Source organism: Sceloporus undulatus, chromosome 6 (genome assembly GCF_019175285.1).
Source record: "Sceloporus undulatus isolate JIND9_A2432 ecotype Alabama chromosome 6, SceUnd_v1.1, whole genome shotgun sequence".
In the NCBI taxonomy this organism is placed as follows: domain Eukaryota; kingdom Metazoa; phylum Chordata; class Lepidosauria; order Squamata; family Phrynosomatidae; genus Sceloporus; species Sceloporus undulatus.
In genome coordinates, this window is record NC_056527.1 from 102828905 (window position 1) to 102841749 (window position 12845).

Genomic DNA, 12845 nt, shown 5'->3' on the forward strand with positions numbered 1-12845 from the left:
ACAGGGAGGGATTAATTACAACTTGCAATTTGTTTCATGGCAAGGTATTTGTAATCAGACAAGCAACTCAAAGGCAGGCCTTGGGCCCATAAGTAATTATTTGTTATGTAGCAAATGCTTTAAACAATACTTACGGAGATTACAAAACAGCCAATTCAGCAGAGTCACTACTCGAGAAAGAAGAATAACTGCAGATGTGTCTCCAGTGTGCATGTGCCTCCAAGTCTCCTGTCTACTTAAGGTGACCCCATGAATTTCATAGGGTTTTCTTAGGCAAGGAATACTCAGAGGTTTTCCCAACTCTTTCCACTGAAATACAGCCTACAGCACCTGGTACTTGTTCACATATCCTTTGATTAACATTCTCTTGGTCTCCATACTTATATACTTCATGTTTCTGATAATGGAGGGTTCATGCAGCAGCCAGAGAGCATATGAAGGAGAAAAGACACCAATGGCTTGGAAAAACAAGTTAAAAGGTATATTATAGAAACTGTTTTTTAAAATGGTAAAGTTACTCAGGATGGTAGGCTAATTTAGCTTCATTCAAGGGAAAAGCAGGCAGAGAGAACTGGCCAGAAGGGACAAGGTGGACATTTTTAGTTTACATCACAGAAAAAGCAGGATAGGTAAACAAGAAGGGAGAATACATTGGGTCACTCAGATTATCTAATCCCATAACTCTGAGGTATTCTTGACTTTACGCTACCAAGTATTGTGGTACTTAACATCTGGCAACCTGCTTTTTATTTACAGTCAGGCTATGGATTTTATTTACAGGATGATAGCTATGGCATGCATATGTCTTCCTGTTGGCTCCATTGCTTATGCACAGCAAATGTCTGCAGGAACAAAGGAACTCTGGGATTCATAGTTTTTGAGAAAGTAGAGCAGCTTTCACTGACTCCATATCCCATCATCACCATTCCACATGGCTTTTACCTTCAAAAACAGCAAGAAAGTATCAGGTTGTGGAAGAATGCACTATATATTCCTACCTATACCCTTTCTCCTGTTCCACACCAGAGTATCAAAAAGAGAAACTTTTTGGGCTCATTCCCACTTACATTTCAACCTATTTGCAATTTGCTTTTTCTCCATGTTGATAAATCGATTCCAAAAGATCTGTCGTTCCCACTACAAGTACAAAAATTGGCTGGCTGAGTGAGGCTTCGACCCAGCCCCAAAGAGTAACTTCCCTTTAGTTTTGTCAAATAATGATAGCTTAGTATCCAGAAAGTCGTGTGTTCTAATACTACTTCTGTTGGATTCCAACAAATCTCAAAAGATCTTATCAGATCTGGACACCACATATCAGCATAGAGAATTAGATTTCCAGGGACCTTGTCAAGTATGAGTCTCCTCACCATACTAAACAGCCTTGCAGTCCAAGCCATTTACCCAAGTTCTCTAGGATGAAGTATCTCACTCTAGCATTAGGAAAATCCTGGTAGTTCTCTCAGGCTATAGATTTTGGCTGTGACAAAAAGGCAGGAAATTAATAGCTATTTGCTTTTGTCATTATTGTATTTTTTATTGCCAGGAATGGGAAGAGATGCTGGCTGTGAGTACAGTTCACATTGCCCTGCAGTAATGGGGGACAGGACTGTGAGGTGTCAATGACTATTCTGCCTCTGGCAGCAAACTTTCTTGGTATGCCAACCCTGTGTACTTATTTTCACACACACAACAGTTTGTTTTTGTTTACTTCCAAATAGTTTCTGATGTATGGTGCCCCTAAGGTAAACCTATCATGGGGTTGCTTGGCAAATTGTTCAAAGGGAGTTTGCCTTTGCTTTCCTCTGAGGCTGAGAGAATGTGACTTGCCCAAGGTTACTCAGCCTCCATGACTAAGGGGGGCATCAACATTTGTAAAGTGATTAGAGAGAGAGGAGAGTCTATAGAGAGCTTGCCTGCCCTTTTGTTTCACTTCTCTGTTTTCTTCTTTCTGTGTACTCAAGCCTTTTTCTTTCTGCCTGCCTGCAAAAGTCACTTCCCCCTTTCCTCAAGAGTTAGTCCATATTTGTCTCCCTTTATCTGGGAAAGGAGCATCCATGAGACTCCCACATCAGGATGGACACTAGCCAACATCCACACATGACAGCCAGCCTTAGGGACTCTTATATTGAAGTTTAGGTAACCATCTTTTGTCTATCTCCTTTCCTGTCCCAAGATGGATTTCCTGAAACAATAAAGGGAAGTTTGTTATTTTCAATCTTACAAGAGCATCCTGAGGACTTTCTCCTGTGTTGACCACAAGCTCATATTGCAGTGGCTTTGCTGCACTCTCCTTGATAGAGATACCAAATATTCCTACAAGGCAAACCTATCACAAGGTTTTCTTGGCAAGACGTTTTTAGAGGGGGTTTGCCTCTGAGGCTGAGAGAATGTGACTCATGTACGATGTGAGAGCTGGACAGCGAAAAAAGCCGACAGAAAGAAAATAAACTCATTTGAGATTTGGTGCTAGAGAAGAGTGCTGAGGATACCATGGATGGCCAGAAAGACAAACAAATGGGTCCTAGAACAAATCAGGCCCAAACTCCCCCTGGAAGCTAAGATGACAAAATTGAGGTTGTTATACTTTGAGCACATCCTGAGAAAGAAAAATTCATTTGAAAAAGCAATGATGCTAGGAAAAGTGGAAGGCAGCAGAAATAGAGGAAGACTACATGGCAGATGGCTCAACTAAATCAGGGTGGCCTCAGACCTGGGTCTGCAGAACCTGAACAGAGAGGTAGAGGATTGCAGGTCTTGGAGATGTCTCATTCACAGAGTCACTATAAGTCAAGGTCAACTCAAAGGTAGTTAGCATTAATGTTGTTAACAACAACAACAACAATAACAACAACTGTATTTCTAAATGCTCAGCTGAGGCTTTAAGTTACCACATTTCATGGAGAGCAGAACCCTTATTTGGATCATTTTGCCTCCCATCCACAGCTATCTCCCTGGCTATCCAGAGGCAAGGCTGGGTCAGTCATTACACAGAGTGAGGCAACCTTCTCAGGCCACAGAATTTGCCAAGAAATTGTAGCAAGTTACTTTTTATTAATGTGCTGTATTACTTTTATATTTTATACATCCAGAGATGGTGTCTGTAGGATCGTCTGCCTCAATCACCAAAATAGGTCAACTACCTTGACTTTGGCAGCAGACAAAGAAGGGAGAGGGTCATTTTCTGTTTTACCACAGGTAGCAAAATCTCTTAGACCACACTTGTCAGGTGGTTTTTGTCGATAATTAACAAGGTCTATTTGTGTGATTGCCTTCATGACAGGACAGGTGGGATTCAACAGCGTAGTCCTTCACCACACGGGATGGAATATTAGGACACATTTAGCAGCACAAATACAAGTGTGTTTATTTGGACAATGGGTCTGGGTTATTCCACTGACCTAGCATCCCTTGCACAGTCACAGCCCTTTTCTCCTAATCTCTCAGTTTCTCAGAGATTTTTAGTTTCTGGAAAGATGACTGAATTCCAACTGGTAGAATTCAGAGACATAGCCATGTTAGTCTGGAATATCAGTAAGCAAAGGCATCTTGGAGCACCTTTGAGACTTAACTGTGCAATAAATAAATAAATAAAAATTACAACATTTTATTTCTCCACCGGACGGACATCACCACCCTGCATTAAATCCTACCACCATAGATATCATGTCTGAATTCAAGCTTTCTAATATATGTATAATAGAAAAATAATGATTTATTCAACAGAAATTGGACATAATATTACAGATTATTTAATACATATAAATCTTGATTGATGTGAACATACATCTCTCACTCTCATATCCTAGCTGATTCTAACTCCATTCTGTCTCTGACTCTAACTCTCCTAACCACTCAGTCCTCTGACCAACCATCTTACACCAGCCTTTTCAAAATCCACCCAGATATTCCACTAATCAGCACTCACTCCCAACATTAAATTTTCTCTCCCCTTCCTGATAGAGCCAACTTATAACATCTACTATACAGTGCATACACAACTTTAAAATCTCCTGGGAGAAGCAGGGTTCTCCCACATTGCCAGCTCTATTGCACTCTTTCAGAGGCCCATATAGTTAGGATTTGCTTTGCCTCCTAGGCAAGCTTGTACTCCTCTGCAGCCAGGCATTCCACATTCTTTCCCTCTGCCCCTTGACCTTGTGTGCTTGTCTGGCCACCCCATCTTGACCTGGCCTGTTGTTCCTTTCCTCAGACTCCCAAACATAGCACCCCTCCGCTAGATTCCTCTCCAGTCTTGACTTTCTCATTTTCTCCATGTTTTCTGAAGGAGATGCAGGAAGGTGAGAAAATTTAGGTGCAAACAGGAGACCCCTTTTTTCTCTTCTCCAGGAGAGAAATGGATGCAAAATGGTAGCCTTAGGCTGCTGCCAAACTGCAGAATTAATGCCATTTGACACCATTTTAACTGTCATGGCTCCATCCTATAGAATCCTAGGATTTGTGGTTTGTTGTGGTACCTGAGTTCTCTGACACAGGAGGCTAAATATTTCACAAAACTACAAATCCCATAGAATTCCATAGCATGGAGCCTTAAAGCAGTGCCCAACTGCATTACTTCTGCAGTGTAGATGCAGCCATGGCATCTTTTTGTATTGACCTACTTAAGTCCTGTCATCTCCAAGGCTGGTCCTGCTGCAATGGAGAATGAGGCCTAGGATGTCATGAAAGGGCAGCAAATTGTGAAGTGATTTAAAGTGACATTATTATATTTTTTCCAAGACAAGAAGAGGAAGAGAAGTGACTTATGGAATTTTTGTCAGGTTGTAGACACCACAAATTTCAGGTGAGTAAGGGGACCGTTTTCTGTTATACCTCAGGCAGCAAAATGTCTTGGATTGCCCCTCATCAGTTGCCAAAGAAGTCAGAGGTCCTGGCTCCCAAATCTTAGCTCTCTCCCTCCCCCCATCAGACCTCTGGGGCTCATTGCCTTTCAAAGAACCATGGAGTCCTAGTTTTAATGTTTAAAGATATCAAAAGCCCCAACTCTTCTCTGCCTCCAAAGTACCTTCTGGTTGCCTGCCAGTCCTGTTGTATCTTTCCATTCTATGTATTCCCAGATTAACCAGTTGGACTATAAATGGGATTTGTTGGTTGTTCCTGGCACAATTTCGAACATGGAAATTTTCCTTCCAAAATGACGTTCCTTTCAAAGGTGTCCTGGAGGCACCCGTATTTTGAGTCAAGAAGAGAAAGTATTTTAAGCAAAATAAACTACTAAACAACAGTGACAGCAGGAATAAACCAGCAAAAATTGACAACAGCCCAGTGTTCAGTCCCCTTGAGCAAATAACTTCATTGCAGTGAGATGTGCAAAAACTGAACTGACTCTCACCAGAGGAGAGGGAGAAAAATCAGGAGAACAAATGACAGATGAAAGTAAGGTTGTAGGGCAAAATCCTTTTAAGAAAAGCAGGGGAGATGGCCATCACAAAGGGGGAAATCTGAAATCAAACTCCCCAAAATAAGATGTATTCTTGTGCCATGCATTAAGGCTGTAATGTATTGTATTCTATACTGTCAAGTCTGGATTAAGGCATCTCAGCTAAGGTCTGTTGATGGGACCTTAGAGCTAATTACATTCAAACACTTGTAGTAAGAACTTTAAAATGCAAAGCACATCTTTTGTTATTCTGATATCTCACTTTCTCTCAGAATTTAGGGAGCTCAGTGGTTCATGGTTCATCCTGTCCCTTATTTATTACAAAGACAAGTCTGCAAAGTAGACTAGGCTGCGAGAGAAAGGGACTGGGCTACAGTAGGTTCCACCAGCTTGTTGTTGTTGTTTGCCTTTGTTTCTGACTTATGATTCTATCATGGTGTTTTCTTGGCAAGATTTGTTCAGAGTAGGTTTGCCATTGCGTTCCTCTGAGGCTGAGAGCATGTGACTTGCCCAAGGTCACCCAGTGGACTTCATGGCCAAGCTGGGTATTGAACCCTGGTCTCTAGAACCATAGTCCAACACTCAATCCACTATGCCACGCTGGCCCTCACCAACCCAGTGCCATCCCAGTGCCACCACTCCTGTGTCCTACAAAAATGGAACTCAGGAAATGGATTCTTAACTTCACTGTCAGTACCTGACTGGTGAAGGCAACAGGCTTATTCTCTGATTGTTTAATGTTTCATTCTGTTTATTTTACTTGATGTTTTTGTTTGCTTATAAGATTTTATGGTGTTAATTTTAACACTTGTTTTAGAATGTGACATTTGACCAGACGAAGATTTCTTCTAACAAGCATATGCCACTGATGATGATGGCAAATGTCCAAAAATGTCTGACTTTTTCAAGGGTTGATTAATAGTGCTTGTTATTGGACTTCTCTTAGTATTAAGATTTATGCCTAGTAACCTCCACTCAAACAGAATGTCTTGCTTTTCCTGCTACGTCTAGTTTTATGTATTTATGACATATATGTATTATATATTTATTTTAAAAATAACTTTTATGATTGAATATGTGCATTGGTTGTGAATTTCTGATACTTGTATTTATATTTACATTATATATTTTAAATAGTATTATTTATCCTCTCCTTACTTTTTAGGTTGGTTATACTGAGTAAAATAGCTGGGCCATGTAACTCAGTATCATTTTAACCAGGATGAAGAACTTCCCTCCAGGTTGTACTCCAACTCCCATTTGCCTTAGCCAGCCTAGTCAATAGTGAGGGATCATGGCAGTTACTGTCTAGAAAAATCTGGAAGGCTATACATATCCCACCGCTTGTTTAAACTGGCCAACTCTCTGAGGTTTCAAACCAGGGTATATCCCAAAACTGTTTTGAAATCCTAGATTTTTGAATGTGCAACATGCTGCCAACACTAGTTAGATCAGTTTAAAGTCTGGACTTAATTAATAAAGTGACACCCCACAATCTCTAATGATAGTAGCACAGTTTGGAAAAATAATGTTTTTGTAGAGTACAACTCCCAGAAACCCACTAGTTAGACAGTGATTATGGGAACAGGAGGGAAATAATATTTCACAGCTCCAGTGACATGGATGACTTGCTTACTTCAAAACTGTAGGAGCAGAGCAGGAAGAATGTCCTTTGCCTTTTTTGTCCTCCCTCACCTCCTTCCTTCTTCTTCACCTCCAGCTCCAGCTCTGTATGTCTGCTGAGCATTCCCAGACAGTGACCTCTAGCCCTTAAAAACGTTGTGGGGAAAATGCAATGGGAAGAGAAGAGATATGAAAGCAAAGTGGTGGTTGCTGCACCCAGCTGACTGCACAATGGTTACAGCAAGTGGTGACGCACTTCTCTACCATCTGTGTTTGTTGTAAAGCACCCCACTCTGAGACTACCATTCCTCTGGCATATGCTCATATGGGATGCATCAAGACTCCAGGCTGACACCTTTCATTGGATGAGTCTCTCTCTCTCTCTCTCTCTCTCTCTCTCTCTCTCTCTCTGGCTTTGCTTCGTGAACGAAGATTCAGGAAGGACTCATCCCGCGCTTTGTACAAGCGCATTGGTGACTAAAAAGGCCAATCCGGGACAAACAGGTCTGGTTGCAGAAAGCACAGCAGAAAGTCTCTTTGAGTGATGTTTCCGGGTTGCAGTTCTTTCTGTGTTGTCGTTTCTCTTCAAGACTCATTTGGCGGGAGCTTTCAAAAAAAGCTGCAGCATCGTGGATAGTGCGTCTCCATGCCTCCCGATGCAAGGCCAGGGCAGACCATTGTTGGTGATCAATTTGGCCAAGCCTGAGATGTTGTTTCAGGGAGTCCTTGTATCTCTTCTTTGGGGCGCCCCTCTTATGCTGACCCGTGGTGAGTTCACCATAGAATACTATTTTTGGGAGGCGATGGTCCTTCATCCTAGAAACGTGTCCTGCCCAGCGCAGCTGCGTCCTCAATAGCATGGCCTCAATGCTGGTGATCCCTGCTCGCTCAAGGACAGCAACATTTGTCACATAGTCAGTCCAGTGTATATTTAGAATTGTGCGTAAACAGCGCTGATGAAAGCGTTCAAGGAGTCGTAGGTGTTGGCGATAGGTAACCCATGTTTCAGACCCATAGAGGAGTATAGACAATACAATGGCTCTATACACACTGATTTTTGTGCTTCGCCTCAAGTGTTTGTTAGTCCAGACTTTTTTGTGAAGCCTTCCGAATGCACTATATAGCACAAAATCCACAAAACAGCAATATCCTTAATGGAACAACCAAAATGTACAAAATATATGATGCAAGCTTTTGAAGCTCCACTTCATCAGACAAATGTGGTAAAAAACTGTACAGGAGAAAGAAAAATATGACAGTGTTCAAGTCACAGGCCTACATATTATCAAAATGTTGTTCTCAGTTAAGATGGTATGGTATCCATCTTAATGGCAGGCAGAGGCCATTCCTTTTGGACATGTGGTCTCTGGGAGAGAAAAGAGTCTTGAAGTGCAGGAAATAAAATGTAAACTCAGTTAGCAACACAAAAATGTACTTTCTTTGAGATCCAGGCTGCCATTGTCTTTTGCAAGTCTACCCGCCCCCTTATTAGGCACAGAACATTGAATTTCTCAAGAAGCCTCTGCTGTTGCATTTGGAAAACTTTTAGGTAATGTTTAGGTGAAAGATGCCAAATGCAGTCCCAATTAAAGTTTTGCTTTTGTTGGAGGTGGAAACCTCAAAAAGTGAACTCCAGGGGACCTGTTGAGCCTGGATCCCAAAGGAAGCTCCCTGTTTAGGATTCCCCTGTTGCGGCTAAAATGCAGTATCCTTGAATCCAGAAAAAATTCATGGAACAAGAATGTTGATGGGCTTCCAAGAAGCAAGGGGGGGGGGGAATCAGAAAAATGTCCCCATTCTCTCTCTCCCTCTATGTTGGCACCAAAAATCAATAGGGAGGACACATTTCTTCAAGCTGGGATGATAGATTGGCCATAGCCTAATTGTCTCTGGGTGAATCGCATCATCTAAAGATCACTAAAGAAACCCTTTTACACTACATAATTATAGCACTATAATTCCACTATAACTGTCATGACAACATTCTATGGAATCCTAGAATTTACAGTTTACAAAATGCCTCTAGTGCTTCTCTTAATTACAAGTCACAGGATGCCACAGGATGCAGCCATGGCAGTTAAAGCAGCATGATAGTGCTATAAATGTGTAGTGTCAAAGGGCCCTTACACTAATCTTTCTTATTTTTTTAGTATAGTGGGCCCACTGAATCCACGGATTCTGCATGCAGTCATCCACGGCTTGCAAATTTTCAAAAAGAAAAAAAATCCAAGCAACAAATCTTGGTTTTGCCTTTTGATGTAAGGAATGCCAGTTTACTATGCCATTGTATATAATGTGACATGGATTTTGCAACCCATAGGGAATCCTGAAATCAAACAGCAGTGGATACCAAGGGCCCACTGTATTATATACAACATTTGTGTGAAGTTGGATAAGATGAATTTTCCTCTATTTCAGATAAAAGATTGAGACTTATCAAAGAGGTGATCTGGAGTTTGCAGACCCAGAGCCCAGGAAACATTACATTTTTGACAACAACTCCCATAATCCCATGGCCAGTGGTCAGGAGTCCTGCTATGTGGGGGATGATGGGACTTGTGGTGCAAAGAAAGGTAAATTGTTCCAGTCCTGAAGACAGATCATGCAAATGCAGCTGAGCTAACCCCTTCAGCTGTATTGAGCTTTCCTTCCCAAGGGCTGCACCTCCTGAACTTTCAGCATGAGAGTGTTTTGAGGCACTTTTGTGAACAAGAGCTGGCATGAAACCCTATGATTAACAGCCATCACAGCATCCAGACAGTTTAAACATGGTTGGGGAGGGGAGAGGGGAGGAAAAGAGCTAGAAGGGGGCCATTACACAGCTGGCTGGATGTGAACATTGACCAAACATCCAGGCGGGTAGGTTCATGCTCAGGGGGATGGAAGCCAAGTGGGTGTTTACTTTGGATACAACATAGCAGTTTTTGCTAATGACTCTATACAGAGCAGCTTTGAAGTAGAAAGAGCAGGTAGAGTTCTCCCCTCTACATCCCCCACTTTAAAGAAAAAAAAATGAATAGATGCTCTGTGCCTTTAGATGCATACAAGCAGCAGTTCAACAGGTGCAGATTTTTTTAGGACATCAGTTGTTGTTTTTTGTTTTTTCCCTGCTGGTAAAGTGAGGACAGCCTTAAAAAAAGATTTGGAAAGGTTCAGTGATAGATCTCTCTCTGATACTGATATCCTCTCCCAGCAGGATTGCATGTGGGAGTTTAGGAAAAGTTCAATTTTCAGATTACAAGGCTCAGAATATCCCAGCTAGTGTGCCCAGAAATTCTGGGAGTTGTAGTCCGAGAAAGTGGCTTCCCCAAGCTCTGTAAAAACTTATGCTTTGGCAGTCTTTGATGTGAGCAGTTACGTCAAACCTCCTGCCATTTTAATTCTTCACAGTGCCCTCAGTGTAATGGCACACTGTGGAATTGTGCGAAATTTCCAGTGGCTTTCATTCATTTCTGTGTCCTGAAGTGATACATAGTGTTGGGCTAGACAGCTGAAAGACCCAGTTGTCTGACTTGAGAGATGAGGCATAATGATGATGCTGATGATGACGACGATGATGACGATAAATTTTATTTCTTACCAGCCTCTCCCCGAAGCTCAAGGCAAAGTACAACATTTTAACACACTAAGTTAAAACACATAAGCATAGAACACAATAAAATTATCCAATATAAAATTTAAAATAGACTAAATTAAAATTAATAATTCAAAAACAACTGGGTAAACCTAGGACTTTAATACTGTTTTAAGTTCAGACAGCATATTTAGCTGCTGAATCTCTCCCAGCAAGTCATTTCATAATCTAGGGACGGCCGATGAAAATGTCCTCGGGTGATAGTTGCCAGTCTACTTCTGGCCAGGTGAAGTAAATGTTCCCCAGAGGACCTGAGTGTACCAGGTGGATTATATGGGAGGAGGTGAACCCATAGGAAACCTGGATAGCTTGGTGTGCCAGAGCTTGGGACAACAGCAACCTAAGGATGGCGGATGCTGGTGTAATGTTCCAGGATGCATCAGGCCTACCAGTATCGCTCCTACATCAGTGGTCCTGTTAATCCACCCTGGTTTTCCCCCCTAAGCTATCCAAGATGTTAAACCTATTCTCATGAGAGGGTTCAGTACCTTTGATAGTTCCTTTCAAGTTTACACTAAAACCTGAAGCCGATCTACTACCTCACTAGCATGGAAATCACCTGCCACATTTTGCTACCTTCATCAGAGAAACAACTGTCCTTTCTTCACCCATTCACCCAAATTAAGGCACATAGCACCCAAAGGCAGTTAAGTTATTCTAGAACATGAGGCAGGAAAAAAAAATCTCCCCTTCACAGCATACCTCTGACATTGCACATATAAAGAAATGGGATATGCGTGGCCAAAAAACATCAGTGTGCGGTCAAGATGGAAAAAGTTTTTAATGGGGAAGTACACATAAGCTAGGGGAGGCTGAAGGAATTTGCTTTGGCCTGAGATACTGGAAAGGGCAAAATTCTGCATCATGCCCTCCTCTGCCCTACACTTAGTTAATTGAGTGCAAACTACTTTTGAATTAGTTTGCAGCCACTGAAGCATGCTGAGAGGAGAGAGAAACAGATATTTTTAAAGCAGCTCAAAAAGCGGAATGACAGAGGATTAATCGAGTCTATCCTTGCCAAATAGAGATGATTGGAGGGTATGTCACACTGTTATAGGGCCAAGCACACTGGTATATTTCTGTGTTCTCTGGGAGGGAGGATTTTCCTCTCCCATTTGATGCCATGGGGAAGATTAGAGTGATACATATAATAAATGAATTCCCCACAGTCATATACTGAGCTTCTTGGCAGAATTGAGGTCTGAAGCTACAGATTGCAAAGCATTTATTGCTTGATTTATACTACCTTATAAATTTTATAGATTTCTATAACCACGCTTTTCAAAAGACATATTTTTATTATTTAATTATTTAGAGCACTACTAGCCCACCCATCAGCCAAAAAGGCTCCCAAGAGAGGCTTACAAATCATTTCCAGGACAGTTTACAAAATTAAAAACAACCCATCATAGCAATGGGTATGAAACAGCAATAAAACCAAAATTAAAAGCAGCATAAAAACCAGGTCAAAGTATCCATGCATGCTTTTAAGAATTAATGTTTAAGTTGAATGCTGTGTCTTCAAAAGACATTGTTTCTGTGACCCCACTGCATGTATGGCTGATTTTGCGCACAGAAGAATGGGATGTGTCTGACAGCATTAGCAGCAAATATGGGTGTGAGGACATGAATGAATATTTGTTGTATGACCATGTGTTTGTTGGAGTCTGTTGGGTACAATAAAAGGAGCTGTGGCCTAGGCACCCAATGAGGGGGAATGGTGGGGGGGGGAGGTGGAGCATGAGCAGCGCATAAAATGGGCTGCCCCTTCCCCAAGCACAGCATTGTATGACATCCAGAGTTTCAGAGGAAGGTGACTCTAAGAACTTCACAATGGCCAGCAGCTTCAATCTTTGCACCTTGCTTCTGCTTCTGTGCTTGGCTGCAGGTAGCCTGCAGGGAGGTAAGTCTGGGTTCTGGCAATGAAAAAGGAGATAGGCAAGGTTTGCAACTGCAAGCAGACGGGGAAAGAGAATTCTAATCTTGTGCCTCTATTAGACAGAAGAGTAACTTTATAAGAAAGGGATATGTGATCAAGGTTTTAAAAATGAGTAAGAAAAGACAATCGAAATGTATAAATCTAAAGTCATCTTTTTCTTTTTCCTTTTTATGCCTGTCCATTGCCAACTTACCTTGGCTATTATTATTATTATTATTATTATTATTATTATTATTATTATTATTATTATT

General features: G+C 41.5%; 1 protein-coding gene across 10 annotated transcripts in view; it reads left to right on the plus strand.

Annotated features, from left to right (window-relative positions):
* The first annotated feature begins 1975 nt into the window (after positions 1-1975).
* The window catches only part of LOC121932700 (glycine-rich cell wall structural protein 1.0-like), a 38367-nt gene continuing 27497 nt past the window's right edge, over positions 1976-12845 (plus strand). For 9 of the 10 annotated variants that reach the window (XM_042471604.1, XM_042471601.1, XM_042471603.1 and 6 more), the window contains exon 1: positions 12434-12558. In XM_042471604.1, coding sequence (XP_042327538.1) covers positions 12444-12558 — 115 coding nt within the window. In that variant the 5' untranslated portion in view covers positions 12434-12443. Of the gene's footprint in view, positions 2197-12433; positions 12559-12845 lie in introns of those variants that run through there. The other variant, XM_042471609.1, reaches the window with a different exon arrangement.